The sequence below is a fragment of the Leucoraja erinacea genome, chromosome 40 (genome assembly GCF_028641065.1).
Source record: "Leucoraja erinacea ecotype New England chromosome 40, Leri_hhj_1, whole genome shotgun sequence".
In the NCBI taxonomy this organism is placed as follows: domain Eukaryota; kingdom Metazoa; phylum Chordata; class Chondrichthyes; order Rajiformes; family Rajidae; genus Leucoraja; species Leucoraja erinaceus.
This window is the reverse complement of record NC_073416.1, coordinates 4,437,552-4,456,292: the sequence shown is the minus strand read 5'-3', so window position 1 is coordinate 4,456,292 and position 18,741 is coordinate 4,437,552. Positions and strand designations below refer to the sequence as shown.

At 44.9% G+C, this 18,741-nt stretch overlaps 1 protein-coding gene across 1 annotated transcript; it reads right to left on the bottom strand.

The window, feature by feature from the left end:
- Positions 1–1,186: 1,186 nt before the first annotated feature.
- Positions 1,187–5,575, bottom strand: LOC129714785 (tubulin alpha chain-like). Its single transcript, XM_055664630.1, has 4 exons — positions 5,456–5,575; positions 3,027–3,249; positions 2,795–2,943; positions 1,187–2,682 (listed from the first exon to the last, which is right to left on the bottom strand). Exons 1-4 carry the CDS (start codon positions 5,456–5,458, stop codon positions 1,702–1,704), a joined length of 1,356 nt encoding a protein of 451 aa, XP_055520605.1. The 5' UTR covers positions 5,459–5,575; the 3' UTR covers positions 1,187–1,701.
- Positions 5,576–18,741: the final 13,166 nt, after the last annotated feature.

The following is an 18,741-nucleotide window of genomic DNA, read 5'->3' as shown; positions in this document are numbered from 1 at the left end:
TTTCCCAGTTTGCCTGCATATTGAAATCTCCCATAACCACATATTTGTTACATGCCAACTGTAACTCCTGCTGCAACTTGCACCCTATGTCCAGGCTAGTGTTTGGGGGGCTGTAGATAACTCCCATTAGTGTCTTCTTACCTTGACAATTCCTCAATTCTATCCACAGTGGCTCTACATCGTCAGTCCCTATGTCCTCTATTGCAACTACTTGTTAGGTCCATGAGGGAATTGTTTTCCAATGACAAGGAACAGAAGGTTAAATATTGGTCAATGGTGAATTGTTTCAAAGGTGTAAAATCCACATGTAAGCATTGTGTTGTGGGAATATTAAAAATGCTGTGGGTACTGTGAATCATTGAAACATTTTGGGTTCTCTCTGAGAGTTTCCAAGTGCATACTAATGCTCTGTGGAGGAGGACCACAGTCTATGGTCCTTCCGCTGCTGGCCTTTGGAGGGCAGAGTCTGGTGGGGCCACCCCTCAAACGAGGGGAAATCACCCTAGGGGGCCCCAAGAGTGGCAAGAGTGCCTGGTATTATTATAGGTGTAGGAATGAACTGCAGACGCTGGATTACAACTGGAGTCTAGCAGCTTGCTGCAGCTGCATTCTCCTTTCCAGTCCCCATGTTATTGCCTTGACTCATTGTTTCAATGGGTAGCTTGTTGGCAGGAGGACAGTTGTCGTGTCCTGAGTCACGTACCTGTTCCCTTTCTTATTTCCTGCAGCCAAAATATGATATTTAATGGGATGTATGCCATGTTGGAATTATGTTACTGATGATATCTGAAGAAGGGTCTTGACCCGAAACGTCACCCACTCCTTCTCTCATGAGATGCTGCCTGTCCCGCTGGCTTACTCCAGCATTTTGTGTCTATCTTCAGTTTAAACCAGCATCTGCTTCCTACACGTATCCAAATCAGGGATGGCCTGTATATATATATATATATATATATATATTATATTTTTTAATGAATAATGTTTATTTTTGTAATTATGGAATCTGAAACGTCACTTACTGTATCCATGTACTCCGGAGATGCTGCCCGGCACCTTGAGTTACTGCAGCACTTTGATTGATTTCCTCGTTATTTTGATAAACTGCCTTGTGGCATTTTATTGTCTGATACATAGTGTGTAAATGCACGTTTTTGTCAGTCCCATGCAATAACGAAAACTGCCACTGTTCCGTGTCCCATATGGTTTATTCAGCGCGGAGTTTGATCGTTTACAAAAGTGATAATGTACTGCAGACAGATTAAAGACAGGGATATTATTTATTGAGAAAGCAATAAAGACGGTACATGTGAGTTAGATTTGCAACAAAGTCTGCGGTGGTGTACAATTTGAGAAATACATTGTGACTGATTAAAACTGCTGCAAATCAAAAATGTGATCACAACTCATTTAAATAAGAGCCATCCTTGACCAAAAACCAGTTGAGGTCAATTAAGGATTCTGGACACCGTGGGAGTATAATGCAGCACAGGAGGAGATCAAATAAAATATGTATACAAACAGAACAAAATAAATATGGAATGTGAACAATTTAAGGTTTATTAAACAAAAACAGATGCAAATCATGTGGCCGTTTGTCTGATGAAAGGACTCCACTTTGGTGGATAGCCTTGATAATTAATTATGTATAACCCACAATATTTACTACATTTGTCTTGTTCCCTGTTATAGCAGCACCATATTTTAATATTCCTCACCTTCCTCTTCCCCTTCTCCCTCCACTGAGTCAACACCCACTTCTTCATAATCCTTCTCCAGAGCAGCCATATCCTCACGGGCCTCTGAGAACTCTCCTTCCTCCATACCCTCACCAACATACCAGTGAACAAAGGCACGCTTGGCATACATCAGGTCAAACTTGTGGTCCAGGCGAGCCCAAGCCTCAGCAATAGCAGTGGTGTTGCTCAGCATACACACAGCTCGCTGCACCTTGGCCAGGTCACCTCCAGGAACCACAGTGGGAGGCTGGTAGTTGATACCAACCTTGAAACCAGTTGGACACCAATCCACAAACTGAATGCTACGTTTGGTTTTAATGGTAGCAATTGCTGCATTGACATCTTTTGGCACCACATCACCACGATAAAGGAGGCAGCAGGCCATGTACTTGCCATGGCGTGGGTCACATTTGACCATCTGGTTGGCTGGCTCAAAGCAAGCATTGGTAATCTCAGATACCGAAAGCTGCTCATGGTAGGCTTTCTCAGTGGAGATAACTGGGGCATATGTGGCCAAGGGGAAGTGGATACGGGGATATGGCACCAAGTTGGTCTGGAACTCAGTCAGATCAACATTCAGGGCACCATCAAAACGGAGGGAGGCTGTGATGGAGGACACTATCTGGCCTATTAATCTGTTTAGATTAGTATAAGTTGGTCGGTCAATGTCAAGGTTTCTGCGGCAGATGTCATAGATGGCTTCATTGTCAACCATGAAAGCACAATCTGAGTGCTCCAAGGTGGTGTGGGTGGTCAGGATGGAATTGTAGGGCTCTACCACCGCTGTGGACACCTGGGGAGCTGGGTAGATGGAGAATTCAAGCTTGGATTTCTTGCCATAGTCAACGGACAGACGTTCCATCAGCAGGGAGGTAAAACCGGAGCCAGTGCCACCGCCAAAGCTGTGGAAGACCAGGAAACCCTGGAGACCTGTGCATTGGTCAGCCTGTGGAACACAAATGAACATTGAGTTAGTTACATCCAATAATGACCTGCTATAGGAATAGTTGTCGTGTAGGAAAGGACAGTTCCTTTCCTACACAAGCTAATCTACTTACTAGTTTACGGACTCTGTCCAGAACTAGGTCAATAATCTCCTTGCCGATTGTGTAATGGCCACGGGCGTAGTTATTGGCAGCATCTTCTTTCCCAGTGATGAGTTGCTCAGGGTGGAAGAGCTGGCGGTAGGTACCATTACGAACCTCATCTGTGAAAGAGCGAGGGGCTTCAGTTACATGGCCACACGTCATTAAATCAATGGGAGGGTGGAATGAGCGTGTGGGCACCTACCGATCACAGTTGGCTCCAGGTCCACAAACACAGCTCGGGGAACGTGCTTGCCAGCTCCCGTCTCACTGAAGAATGTGTTGAAGGAATCGTCTCCGCCCCCCATGGTCTTGTCACTGGGCATCTGACCATTGGGCTGGATGCCATGTTCCAGGCAGTACAGCTCCCAGCATGCATTGCCGATTTGGACACCAGCCTGGCCAACATGGATACTGATACACTCACGCTGTGAAGAAAACAGATTAAAAGTGATGATCAATGGCTTGCATCCTTTCAATACTCATTCATCATAGTTCATCACTGTATTAGTTTCATAAGTTTTGGGATGATAATTTGGAGCAGTCCACTGGTCCGTCAACATGGATGCACATCATTGACTCCAACATTTCAATCAGTCACAGGATGAATAGGCCCCCAATGCATTTGGCGGTACCAAGCAGAAGTGAGGGTTCACCCATTAAACAGGTCACTAGACTAGTCAGTCCCAGAGAAGGAGTCACTCATTACCCCACATTGGAAAATTGGTCTGGGAAAATACTTACACAAGATGTATGGGAGAGGAAACAAACAGCATATAGTTGAGGGTTGGTATAAATATTATGTGTAGAGAAATAGGATTCAATTTTGGTTGAATAACCAAACAGCTTGCTCCTCAGTACTTCATCCTCAAATTCTATATTATATAGATTATGCTTCAGTGCAATTACTTTCAAATATCCAGCCTACTGGTCAAGAGTATTTTATTGTCATATGTCTCAAAATGGAACAGTGAAATTCTTCCCATTTGCATTTACTAACGAAACTTTTCAAGCAATGACTGACACTTCACAGAAGCAAGTCAAAAAATCTAATTTGAATTCTCAATTGACATCTTTGTCAATATCCCATCTTGCGGATTTTGACTAAACCAGCTGACATCGCTCAGAATGAGTTTAAATAATATTTCAAGAGGTGGCTTCAGTAAAAAAAAATGGAATTCAGTTCATGTCTGAATGCGTTTGCTGCAAATCTGGAACCTGCTTCACTAAACAATAGGTCTTATTCTGGAGAAAGCATGTCCGCTGGGCTGGGAGCAGCTCAGTCGTGCTATTGTTTGGGTGAGCGGCTGGTTCTGATGTTGCGCTTGGGCGAGGCCACACTGCAGTGCGCAGCAAAGATCAGTTGCACTGGTGTCTTTGGTGTGCAGTGCTTTCAACTCAAAGACACATATTTTGTTCTAACCAGACAAAACATAACCACCGCACCCCGCTTGCAAAAAGCACCCCCCCCCCCCCCCCCCCCCCCCCCCCCCCCCCCCCCCCCCCCCCCCCCCCCTAGGAGTGCTTTCACGACGCTAGATTTAAACTGTGGACTGCGGATCTTTAGAGGGCTGTGTATGTGTCTGGGTGACCCAGTTTGACGTTGGCTTTATGCCTGACGCATGGCCACTTCGACGTAACGCTGTCGGCTGTGGGACCTGCGGCGATTGTGCCTGGGGAAGTTGTTACAGCAGCCACGTTAGATGCAGCACAGGGACAGCAACGGAAATAGCTGCAAGTGTTAGTTTCCCAACAAAACCAAGTATCTTGAAGGGGATAAGAGAGGGAGGGGGGAACTAAAACTCAGCCCACATCCTGTACTCACTCTTTCTTGTACTAGCAAATCAATGTGTGTATTATTTATACATTAATTTCAACAAAAGCCCTCGGTCTTATCCTTTTCTGGAGTGTCCAGTCTCTCCACAATGCATTTTCTGAACCTATGATGAGGGTTTATTCACAGAAAACTCGTTTTGTTTGTGAACAGCAGAAATAATACCCTGCCATTTGATTTGAAAACTTGTTTAAGAAGGAACTGCAGATGCTGGAAAATCGAAGGTACACAACAATGCTGGAGAAACTCAGCGGGTGCAGCAGCATCTATGGGGCGAAGGAAATAGGCAACGTTTCGGGCCGAAACCCTTCTTCACTTGTTGGCCAAGTATATTCACAAATATAACCAAAACAAACAAAGGGGGTATTCGGCTCAACGTTGACACAGCCAACTTCCCGCCCTTGTTTTTATTCCCCTCGTGAATTTACCCGGGCGTAAATGTTCACACACTGGTTTGCTTGGTGCGTTAGCACACACAGATCACCTCGTCTGTCTCACACCGTCGGTAGGAACAAAGAGAAATCTTACAGCACTAAAGGCAAGGTAAACAAAAGTGATGGAGAAACTCAGCGGGTGCAGCAGCATCTATGGAGCGAAGGAAATAGGCAACGTTTCGTCCCGAAACGTTGCCTATTTCCTTCGCTCTATAGATGCTGCTGCACCCGCTGAGTTTCTCCATCACTTTTGTCCACCTTCGATTTTCCAGCATCTGCAGTTCCTTCTTAAAGGAACTCAAAGGAAATTTGAGTGTGCGGGAAGAAGAAAGAAAAAGACTTGTTTTGCATTAAACAGCATCTTACCATGATGCCTGGTCCTTGGTCGTAGACAAAGCAAATGGAATAAAGAGAAGGCTTGAGAAACTTCTTCCTACAGCGCGACTTTTACGGGTCGTCGTAAGAAAAAACCTGCAAGACAGGCGGCAGAAACATGTTCTTATACTAAGACCAGACCGCTACCTGGGCAGCGTTGCCGCTCTCATTGGATGACCCCACATTGAGTGGCGGGGGAACCGCCGCAATGTCGCCTCGTTGATAGGGAGACACATCCTCCGTTGTGCGACTCGCAACAAGCCATTGGCGAAACGCTGCAGAATCAGTTCATCGCCTTTGACCACTTGTGGTTTTTCAACAAAGGCTGAGATTTGATGAACACGTAAAACCGAGAGCGCCAACGCGGTACAAGACCGAGATTTTTTCAACTCTAATACATCTTAACAATCATTTCAACCACCGTAAATTAAACCGCGAATGCTTTGGTCCAACGTGCATCAATTCAGATTCAGATTCAATTTTAATTGTCATTGTCAGTGTACAGTACAGAGACAACGAAATGCATTGGAGACAACGAAATTGAAAAGGACACAAAATTCTCACACACTCTGCAGGCAGCATCAATATAAGTCCCGCTTTATTATTTCCTAGAAATTAGAAATCGTATGTATCTGCCCAAGACACGATACCAAAATATATCTTCGGTGTAAACCAGCATCTGCAGTTCCTTCCTACACATTTTGACCTGCTGAGTAACTGGTTTTATTCTATTTTAAATATTTTATTTGATTGCTTTTAATTTTGTAATTATTTCATCTGAATAATCTAATAATCGTTTTACATCTAAATGTCATTTCATATGTGTTTCTTTCCAATGCTTATAATGTTTTATGTAAAGCACTTTGAATTACATTGTTGTTGAAATTTGCTATACAAATAACCTTGCCTTGCCTTGCCTTGAGTTACTCCAGCATTTTGTGCCTCTATTTATCAATTTGCACACAAGTCATTTTCCGACCATTAAAATGGGTTAAGAATACCATGTGTAATTAAGTCAGTTTTACATTTTCATTGCATCCAACAAATACATTTGCACGCTGCGATAGATTGATGACTAATAGCGGTATTGGTGTAAATGTGCGAAGCGAGATGTTATCTACAGCTCAGCGCTGCATCTGCGACGGAGGCGACACTGGCCTCTTTGTTTCAGTTGTAACGACGCGAGGCTTGTATTGTGTGGGAAGGAACTGCAGATGCTGGTTTGCACCGAAGATAGACACAAAATGCTGGAGTAATTCAGCGGGACAGGCAGCGTCTCTGGAGAAAAAGGAACAGGTGACGTTTCGAGTTGAGACCCGTCTTCAGTCTATTCCTGGAGAAACTCAGCGGGTGCAGCAACATCTATGGAGCGAAGGAAATAGGCAGTCGCCTATTTCCTTCGCTCCATAGATTCTGCTGCACCCGCTGAGTTTCTCCAGCACTTTTGTCTACCTTCGATTTTCCAGCATCTGCAGTTCCTTCTTAATCATTCAGTCTATTCCTACTCCTTTTCTCCAGAGATGCTGTCTGACCCGCTGGCTTACTCCAGCTTTTTGTGTCCATCTTCGGTTTAAACCAACATCTGCAGCTCCTTCCAACACAGGCACAAAGTGGAATTGCGTCGAAAGGATCGTGCTGAGATGACAGAGTTATAAAGGATGGAAAGGTTCAGACAAGCCTGCACTGTAATTCTGTGTCTCAAATGAAACCAGAACTTATGTCACTTATTTTGTGTGGTTAGGGAATAATGTAATGTTTTTGAAAAATATATTGGCATGATTATTGTTCGCTCCTGTGAAAGTATATCCATTGTTAAAAGGATGGGCGGCTCCCGTGTATCACATGACGAGGTTTGCAGAGATCCAGTACCATGTGATTCATACTGCGGTGTTATTTTCCCCTCAGATTTTCTTCAATTTGTTCCTTTCCCGTCTCGAAGACAGGGCGTTGTGCGGGAAAAGGAGGGGCTGTGGCCATATGGTACTCGACCCGAAACGTCACCTATTCCTTCTCTCCAGAGATGTTGTCTGACCCGCTGAGTTACTCCAGCATTTTGTGTCCATCATCGCACGGGTAGCCGTGGTAGTGTAGGAGACTCGACAGGAAAGAGGACATTCTCCGCTGTAAAACTTACCATTCAGGGATGTGTAGGAAAGAACTGCAGATGTTGCTTTAAACCGAAGATGGACACAAAAAGCTGGAGTGACTCAGCGTGACAGGCAGCATCTCTGGAGAGAAGGAACGGGTGGCGTTTCTGGTCGAGACCCTTCTTCAGACTGAGAGTCAGGGGAAAGGCAAACAAGAGATAGAGACGGTGGTATAGAGAGATACAGAACAAACGAATGTAATGATGATAAAGGAAACAGGCCATTGTTAGCTGTGGGCTGGGTGAAAACGAGGTACAGACAATGAGACTCAACAAGACGACTTTGAAACTAGTACAACAACTTGGGGTAGGAGAGGGACGGAGAGAGGGGGTGCAAGGGTGACTTGAAGTTAGAGAAATCAATATTCACACCGCTGGGGTGTAAGCTGCCCAAGCGAAGTATTAGGTGCTGTTCCTCCAATTTGCCTCACTCTGACAGTGGAGGGGGCTCAGGACAGAAAGGTCAATGTGATAATGGGAAGGAGAGGTGTTTAGGGGCAGTGTTGGTAGTTCCTGAGGGGGGGGGGGGACCTCTTGAATTCGCACCTTTGTAACATGACAATGGTTCATTCCCCTCTATAAATATATCTCAATATACGTGTGTATAAACATAATGCAAAATATTCAAATCGAGCGCCACCATTGGATTAATACAAATATTTCAAAACCATTTAGAACTATTTTCGATAAAGATCATATATTTGGCATTTGCACTGGCATGATACTAAAACCAAATAGTAATTGACTGCAGATACACACAAAATGCTGGAGTGACTCAGAGGGTCGGGCAGCATCTCTGCGGAAAATAAATAGGTGACTGTCATTGTTCAGTCTGAACAAGGGTCCCGACCCGAAAAGTCACCCATTCCTTTTCTCCAGAGATAAAAATACAAGCCTTTCCTTTATGTATCTGAAGGAACTGCAGATGCTGGTTTAAACCGAAGAGAGACACAAAAAGCTGGAGTAACTCAGCAGAACAGGCAGGATCTCCGGAGAGAAGGAATGGGTGACGTTTCGGGTCAAGACCCTCTTCAGACGGTGTCTATTAAGAAGGGTTTCGGCCCGAAACGTTGCCTATTTCCTTCGCTCCATAGATGCTGCTGCACCTGCTGAGTTTCTCCAGAACCTTTGTCTCCCCTCTATCTTTTTTTTATGTATCTTTATTTTTTTTAATGATGTACGTGAATCAATTCCCTGAACTCACCGGCTCTGCCCTATGCTGGCATCAATCAATCGTGGCTGACTCTGAACTTATGTAGGAAAGTTAATTGGAAATGTGAGTTATGAATTTTTGCGAGACGTTTTTGATAAAGAATAAAATGGAGCTTATCTTATTAAAAATATTATTACTACATTGAAGGCAAATACAGACTAAGGCAAGCAATGAAATCGTTTTTACCACGCCTTTGTTCACTGCTTGTTCCAGAACACACTAGGCACACCACTGCCAGTAATCGTAATGCACCTCATCTCTCACTGATTGCATCTTGCACAGATAATTAGAATGGACTGCTGAGTCGTCAATCCCGTTGCTAGGAGATGAATGGCTCTGTTGGCATGGCAACCATCTTTCACCTTATTGCAAACTCCTTTTACATGCAGCATGTGACTGTTATCACATCCATAGCATAAACTGTATTTGCAATTCAATTTGTTGTCGGTACAGCAACTTTTAGTATTCAATATCCTCGTATAATTTTGCATGCCGTCCTCCTTTGACTGAGATTTTAACGTGTGAAACTCGTTTGCTTCGTAAGAACTTACATTTATTTACCTTATTTCACCTTTCCGTCCCCCCCCCCCCCCCCCCTTCCCCGTGCCCCACTTTGCACCCTTCTCCCTACCCCCTACTTGTCCACCTATATTCCTTCTTCACGCTTCACAATTAGTACCTCTTCTATCCTATCTCATGCCTTTTGTCTTTTCATTTCTAGCCTTTGTCCATCCCTGCTCTCATAACTCCTCTCATCTCTCTCCACCTATCTCTCGAAGGCACAGAGTGCTGGAGTAACTCAGCGGGTCAGGCAGCATCTCTGGAAAACATGGATAGGTGACGTTTTGGGTCCCAGACTGGTGAAAGCATCTGACCCGAAACATCACCTTGCCTGAATCTGCTGAGTTACTGGTGGTTGAGGAAGGACAGTAGCCATTTCTTAACAGCAGGCGACACCACTATCAGCATGTAGAGAAGTTATTTTTAAATACATTTTTTCAGTGTAAGCGATGCCCTATGAAAAAAGATAAAGTCACTCACTTTTGAAAATTACGATAATGATTATTTAAAAATATATATATATATTTGCAAAACAGAGCCTAGATGTGCATTTGAAGAATCGTGACCTTAAGATCTACAGACCAAGAGCTAGGGAGCAGGATTAAGCTCAAATCTGTGGCATGTACTTATATTCTGAAGCTATGGCCTCTAGTCCTAGACTGTCCCACTAGTGGAAACATCCTCTCCGCATCCACTCTATCCAGGCCTTCCATTATTCGGTAAATTTCAATGAGGTCTCCCCTCATTGCACAGTCTATGTTTTGTATATATTTCAAATTCCGAATAAAGATTATTTTTTGGAAATTAACTTTGATTTCAATGAAGGTGCTGATTTGTCTTGGGATATAGTTCCACCAGTGACTCCTACCTCAGGCACTTCATTAAAGTGGACATGGTTCATTATTCAGGAAGAAGGTGAGGCAGGGACCATCAAAGATACTCCTCTAGTATCTTTGGTGACCATTGTCAGAGCATTTTACGGGAGGACGCTTCACAGCTGAGCCTGACCCAGTGGGAGAATAAATCACCTTCAATAGCACATTTTAAGCTGAAATGAATGTTGTTAACAGCATTGGTTTTGGCTTTTTGCACAATTATTGTATGTTTGCTTTTATGTGTATATATATATATGTGTATATATACATACATATATATATATAGCCATTCCTTCTCTTCAGAGATGCTGCCTGTCCCGTTGAGTTACTCCAGCTTTTTGTGTCCATCTTCTGTATGTATATCTATATAACTAAAAATCTCATCTTGACCACTTCCTGTCAATAGACAATAGACAATAGGTGCAGGAGTAGGCCATTCGGCCCTTCGAGCCAGCACCGCCATTCAATGTGATCATGGCTGATCATCCCCAATCAGTACCCCGTTCCTGCCTTCTCCCCATATCCCCTGACTCCGCTGTCTGCGCTGTATATTGATTTTAGAAAAAGCTCTACCATATATCGCTATGATTTTTGGCCATCTTACTCACAATCCTCCTCCGCTGAGGCAGCCCAGAGGATTTTTCCGATCGATTAAAAATAAGAAAGTTATGAATGTTTTAAAAATCTTGAGATCAGCTGATTGGTCCTCTCGCCTGTCAATCACCACGATGACAGTAATGCCCCTTCCAGGGGGTGGGGGGGGGGGGGGGGGGGGGGGGCAGGAGTATAAAGCCCAAATGGTATGAAATTGCATTTGAATTTGGTGGCCTGCACTCTGCTTGAAATGGTGTGAAATTGCATTTGCATTTGGTAGCCTGCACTCTGCTTGAAATGGTATGAAATTGCATTTGAATTTGATGGCCTGCACTCTGCTTGAAATGGTATGAAATTAAATTTGGTGGCCTGTACTCTGCTTGAAATGGTATGAAATTGAATTTGGTGGTCTGCACTCTGCTTGAAATGGAATAGCCGTGAGTGAACTGCCAGCCCACCAGCCGTGGGTCAATCAACTGCCAGCCCACCAGCCGTGAGTCAACTGCCAGCCCACCAGCCCTGAGTGAGTGAGCTGCCAGCCCACCAGGCCTGAGTGACTGAGCTGCCAGCCCAAGAATCCATTCGGCCCACAATGTCCATACTAGCTCCCTGGAAACCAGTCCCTTTGGCCCACAACACCCATACTAGCTCTCCAGATAGCCCCCCACTGGCCACCAATATTGGAATTGGTGGAGAAGTGGAATATTGCGTTGGGGGCCCAGTCCTTCCGTGTGAACATGGGTCCCAACGGGTCCCACTTAGTCTAGTATATATCTATATATGGGTGTGTGTGTATATATATAAAAGATCTGTGTGTATATATATCATATATACACTGAATTCTTTTCATTTATTATATTGTTTCCGGAGTACTATGTTTACATATTCTGTTGTGTTACTGCAAGTAAGAATTTAATTGTTCTGTTTGAGACATATGACATAAAACACTCCTAACAGAGGCTGTAATGTCCAGGCAGGCAAAATGGAAAGCCTACAATCAATGCTTGAATATGCCAGGGGGGTTAAAATGATGTGGTCATCAGTAACAGCTCTGCTCGTCATTTAACATGCATCTTCTGATGCTTCCGAATATTGCTGACTCCACGAAATAGTTGAACCTGCTGCCCAAACATCAGCCTACTCACTGTCTTGTGTGACTGATTAAAACGTTCATTGCTTCACTCCGAGAGAGATTCAAGGGGAAGCGTCAGCAATTTTTCAACCTCACATAAGTCTTTGACTTTTTCCATTGGGGAGAAACTGTGGAGTGTGCTTTTATCATTTCAATGATCGCAAAAAAAACATCTGCATCTTGCCTTAGTAAGCTGTGCTCTTGATCAACAGGTCCGCAACGGTGCAGACCATGGTTTAGGTTCAGGTTTATTGTCACGTGTACTGAGGTACAGTGAAAAGCTTTGTCTTGCATGCTATCCAAACAGATCAGGTATCAGAAGGGTGACACAGTGGGGCAGCGGTAGAGCTGCTGCCTTATAGCGTCAGAGACCCGCAGCACCAGGAGAAAACCCACGCGGTCACAGGGAGAACATACAAATTATGTGCAGGATCGAGTCTCTGGCGCTGGAATGCAGCAACTCTACCGCTGTGCCACTTTGCCTCCCTTTAACAGTCTATTCCAACCTATGTCACGGCATATAGACACAGAGAACAATTCAAGGAGGTTCTCAAAGTTTTCTTGCAAAATGTATCAAGTCCTCACTGTGACTCTGGACCGCTCAAAATGGAGCCGGTGCCTTCAGAATAGTATTGAGACCTCCGAGTCCATTCATACAGAAGCCCGATGTAAACGGAACACCTTCCAAACCACCCACCCAACTGCCCCGTCATCTCCCCCTTGCCCCACTCACAGCAGAAGCTTCGGAGAGCCATCCCCAGCTGTCTCGGAGCTGGAGTGGAAGCAGGTCATCCTTCATCCAAGAATCTGCCGAAGAAAATCTCTCTTCCTAATAATAGGCCCCACATGTATCCCTGATTGTTCATGGAATAACAGAGGTCTGAAGTTCCAGCATTCTGAGATGTTATTCTGGGACTGATCTGTATTTACTTTAAGTACAGCTGTTCCTTTGGTTATTAGAGTCTGCTTGTTCCTTTTGTATTATTTTGAAAGCAATTGTGTGCATTGTCAATGTCCCATATAATTATGCAAAATTATTAAGAACATGATAAATCACAGCACATTAGCTTGACAACTTAATTATCAAAGCATAAAATCTAAACCAAAAGAAATCAACTCTTCCCTTACTGTCTTGTGCATACCTTGAATCCTAGATATAACAATTCATTAAATCTGATCAGTACACAAAATCGTGAGAGGAATAGATGCAGAGTCTCTTGCCCCTTCGGCTCAACTTACCCATTCCGACCAACATGCCCCATCTACACTAGTCCCACCTGCCTGCTTTTGGCTCATATCCCTCTTAACCTAGCCTGTCTAAATATTTCTTAAACATTGCGATGGTACCTGCCTCAACTACCTCCTCTGGCAGCTCGTTCCATACACCCACCACTCTGTGTGAAAAAGTTACCCCTCAATTTCCTATTAAACCTTTCCCCCCTCACCTTAAACCCATGTCCTCTGGTTCTCGATTCCCACAATTTGAGGAAAAGACTCTGTGTGTTTACTCGATTTATTCCTCTCATGATTTTGTGCACCTCTATCACTCTATTAGATCACCCCTCATCCTCCTGCGCTCAAAGGAATAAAGCCCTAGACAGCTCAACCTCTCCCTATAGCACAGTCCCTCGAGTCCCGGCAACATCCTCGTAAATCTTCTCTGAACCCTTGTGTAAGAAGGAACTGCAGATGCTGGATTAAACCGAAGATAGACACAAAAATAGCTGTAGTAACTCAGCGGGACAGGCAGCATCTCTGGAGAGAAGGAATGGGTGATGTTTCAGACCGAAACGCCACCCATTCCATCTCTCCAGAGATGCTGCCTGTTCCGCTGAGTTACTCCAGCTTTTGTGTCCATTTTCTGAACCCTTTCCAGCTTTAACTTGTTTCCAGTTATTGTTGCTCTGCTGTGGCAATGGGAGCAAGAAGATCGAAGTAAAGAATTAGTCTGGGCTTGGAAAATATTTTGGTGCAGAAAGCTTGCTTGGCTGTTTGGGTGGGGTTACAGTGCACAGTGAGATTCATATTGTGGTCATTGCTAACACACCTGCAATACAAGCACATTGGTGGATCCCAGAGGATCAGTATAGCCACATACCGCTGTGGCGTTATCCTGAGCATTGACAGTATTGTGAGTCTGCCCTTAATATTGCAATGTGCCTCATAAGATCATAAGGTCATAAGTGGCAGGAGCAGAATTAGGCCATTCGGCCCATCAAGTCTACCCCGCCATTCAATCTTAGCTGATCTAGATCTCCCTCCCAACCCGATTCTCCTGCCTTCTTCTCTGACACCCATACTAATCATAGAATCTATCTATTTCTGCCAATAACATCTATTGACCTGGCCTCCACAGCCTTCTGTGGCAAAGAATCCCACAGATTCACCACCCTCTGACTAAAGAAATTCCTCCTCATCTCCTTCCGAACAGAACATCCTTTAATTCTGAGGCTGTGACCTCTATTTGTAGCCTCTCCCACTGGTGGAAATATCCTCTCCACATCCACTCTATCCAAGCCTCACCTGTGTCTGAGTTTGTTCTAGGGGGACATCCACACTGGTGGTGTCAGGGAGTGGGTCCCTGCATTTAAATTCCATCCACTAATATTCATACAGTATTTGCTGAGTATTTCTCTTCCTTCAAATAAAATTAGATTGTTTCTCCCCCATCAACAAAGCAATCTGACTCGCGTTATACGAAAGTGACCTTGTCAGAGCGACCAGCATTAAAAGGAGTTATAGAGTCGTTTGATTTCAGACCCAGAAAGCAGGAAATAAATCACACAGCTCGGAAAGGATGCAGTCAGCTCCCACTTGCCTCTCCCACCCCCCACCATCAGCAGTGTCTTGCTCTTGTTGCCATGGCAACAGGAGGCTATCAGGGGCAGGTGCAATTAACGGAAAAACCAATATAAGTAATACACGAATGGATGAATACATTATTGTCACACGTGACAAGTCACAGTGAAATTCTTTGCTTGCATCCCCAAGGTATGCAAATAGTCGCCACATACAAAGGTTCCAAAGGAACAAAGAGGGTACCTCTTTGTTCTCTCCACCTCCCCCCCCTCCCCCCTCCTCCACCACCATCCCCCTCTCCCCTCCCCCTTCAGGAGACGGTTCCCCCACGCCGGATCCCCCATCGTTCCTTCCCCCGGCAGCAGCAACGGTCTCACTCCCACATAAAGCGACTGGGAGAAGAATAAGAGGAGGATGTGGGCAACGGGACAGAATGCAAGCTGCGGATTTGGGCTGTGGCTGGCTGAGGTTGCCCACAACATGGAAGGATGCGTTCAGAAAAGAGTTTGGGGAAAAGATACAGATCAATGAAATAAATGCTGTTGCAGCCAGCGAGTGTCTAGTCAGCCTATTATAAAGATTGCTTCCTGAAAGACCCAGGGGGGAGGCCGGGGAAACTCAATCCTCCAGGGGACAGAACAAGCAGCTGCAATGCCATCAATAATTCAGCTGCCGGTGTACCAACTGAAAATGAAGCAGCCGAGAGGCAGGCTGGGGACGGAGACAAGATTCAAGATTCAAGATTCAAGAGAGTTTATTATCATGTGTTCCAAATAGGACAATTAAATTCTTCCTTTGCTTCAGCACCACAGAATACAGCAGGCATAAATACAGAACAGATCAGTGTGTCCATATACCAATGAATATATATAAACACACATAAATAAATAAACAGATAAAGTGCATTGAGCTATTAATGTTCAGAGTTTTGTTTGAGTTGAGTTTAATAACCTGATGGCTGTGGGGAAGTAGCTATTCCTGAACCTGGATGTTGCAGATTTCAGGCTCCTGAACCTTCTACCTGAAGGTAGCGGGGAGATGAGTGTGTGGCCAGGATGGTGTGGGTCCTTGATGATGCTGCCAGCCTTTTTGAGGCAGCGACTGCGATAGATCCCCTCGATGGTAGGGAGGTCAGAGCCGATGATGGACTGGGCGGTGTTTACAACTTTTTGTAGTCTTTTCTGCTCCTGGGCGCTCAAGTTGCCGAACCAAGCCACGATGCAACCGGTCAGCATGCTCTCTGACAAGAATGAGCACATGCCATTTCAGTGGCCTCAGTCCCTTTGAAAATCCCAACCATGTATACAACCGAATGAAATACATCTGAACCTTTGGACATGGTGCTACCCACATCAAAAAGAGAAGGACGATGTTCTCTAATTTTCTTCCGGATAGAGTCACAGTTGCAAAACCATTCAAAATCAAATCCATTTCAATCTGGCAAAGCACAAAGTGCTGGAGGAACTCAGCAGGTCAGGCAGCATCTGTGGAGGGAAATAGATCGATGACTTTCCGGGTCAAGTCAAGTCAAGAGAGTTTATTGTCGGGGTCCTTCTTCGGACTGATCAGTCTGAATAAGAGTTCCAACCCGAAATGGAGCCCGTCCATTCAGTCTGATCAGTTTGAAGAAAGGTCCCAACCCAAATAGTCGCCACACTTTCCATCATTCCACCATTGGCATTGTAACCTTCAGCTACCGAGGTCCGATGCTCTGGAATTATCTCCCGAAACTTCTTTACCACCACTTGAGTGAGCATTTGTTCATCCGTCCTAACATCTCCAGCTGTGGCCTGTGGCAGAATAGAGCCGCCGCCTCACAGCACCAGAGACCCCGGTTAAATTCTGACCTCAGGTGCTGTCTGTGTGGAGTTTGCACGTTCTCCCTCTGAACGGCTGGATTTCCCCCGGGTGCTATAGTTTCCTCCCACATCGCAAATACAGCGGGTTTATAGGTGAATTGACCTCTGTAAATTGCCCCCAAGTGAGTAGGGAGTGGATGAGAAAGTGGGGTAACACATAAAGAGCGGTGGGTGTATGGAACGTGCTACCAGAGGTAGTTGAGGCAGGTTCTAAAACAATGTTTTAAATACATGGTACATGGATACTAAAGGTTTAGAGTATTATGGGCCAAACGTGGGCAGGTAGGACTAGTGTAGATGCGGCATCTTGGTTGGCATGGGCACGTTGGGCCGAAGGGCCCGTTTCCCTGCTGTATGACTATAATATAGAACTAGTATGAACAGGTGATCGATGGTCGGCGTGGACCTCCGGGTGCTCTGGTTTCCACCCTCCTCTCAAAAGACGTGCGGGTTTGTAGGTTAACTGGCCCTCTGTAAATTGTCCCTAGTGTGTCGGGAGTGGATGTGAAAGTGGGGTAATGTAGAACTAGTGTGAACGGGTGATCGATGGTCATAGAATTGTAGAGTGATACAGCGTGAAAACTTGCCCACGCTGGCCAACATGTCCCAGCTACACATGTCCCACCTGCCCGCGTTTGGCCCCTATTCCTCCAAACCTGTCCTATCCATGTACCTGTCTAACTGTTTCCTATCCTAAACGTTGGCGTGGACTCGGTGGGCCGAAGGGCCTGTTTCCATCTTGTTTCTTTCAATCAAATTCAGTCAATCAGTTTTGTCCGAGTGCAGTTCTATGAAGCGCCGTTGGACATTTAGCCATGTTCAAGGTGCTACATAAATGTAAGTTGTTGTCGCTGCTCTTGTTATTTAAAATCACCCTAGACACCAAAAACAAAACATTACCAACGGCCACTCTAGCTGCATTTGGTATCAACTGCAATGTTAGATAAGCAGTAAGATCAAATGAGGCCAGTTCATCATGCCAAGCCCAAGGTTAAAATGTAAACCATGGTCTTTGTTCGAGAGAGTCTGCTGTTCAATTTCTATAGAATTTAGCTCAATTAACACCGAACTCTGCCGAGGACACGGGTCACTTGCCTGACATAAGTATACAAGCAAACATGATTCATGTCTGTATCACACATTCCTGTGTCAAATGTACCAAGCTGAGTTGTATTGTTACATTTGTATTGGGTGAAAAATTAGTTATAAATCAGAAAGACTGGAATTTGAAGGGAATTCTAATTGCATTCCCTTCTGAGTCTGCGTCCTTTAGAACCACAGAGACAGAAGGAACCGCAGATGCTGGTTTACCAAAACAAAAGACACAAAGTGCTGGAGTAACTCAGCAGGGCAGACAGCATCTCTGGAGAGAAGGAATCAGATCGAGACCCTTCTTCAGACTATAGTCAGGGGGAAAGGGAAATGAGAGATATAGACAGTGGTGCAGAGAACAAATGTTCTATATCTCTCTACATCACCGTCTACATTTCTTTCCCATTCCACCGACTGTAGTCTGAAGAAGGGTCTCGACCCGAAATGTCACCCATTCGTTCTCTCCAGAGATGCTGCCTGTCCCAATGAGTTACTCCGGCACTTTGTGTCTCACCTTTAACTGCAGCACAATGTCAGAAATATTTCGAGGCAAAATACTGCAGATGCTTGAAATCAAAATTAAAGGTGAAATAAAATGAAAAATTAAAAAGAGAAAATGCTGGGATTATTTGTTGTGTGCGGAGGGATACATTGCTAATTTGCCAGACTATTCATCATTCATCAGAACCCAAGCCCTTCCAGTTCTCTCTGCTCACAGAGCAGAGGCACTCCATCAGTTACTCTCCCAATGAAAAGATTGCAGATGCAAGCCGCACTTCTCAGACTTAAGCACAAAATCCGGGTTTAGGTCATAAATGATAGGAGTAGAATTAAGGGCCTGTCCCACGAGCATGCGACGCCATACGGCAAGCGCGACCTAAGCGATTCCATGCGGCAAGCGCTACCTAACGTGGTCGCTTGAGCCTTACGGCTTTGCGGGGCCGGTCCCACTTCGATCGCCGGAGCCGTATGGAGTTGTGCGGAGCTGGTCCCGACATCGCGCGGG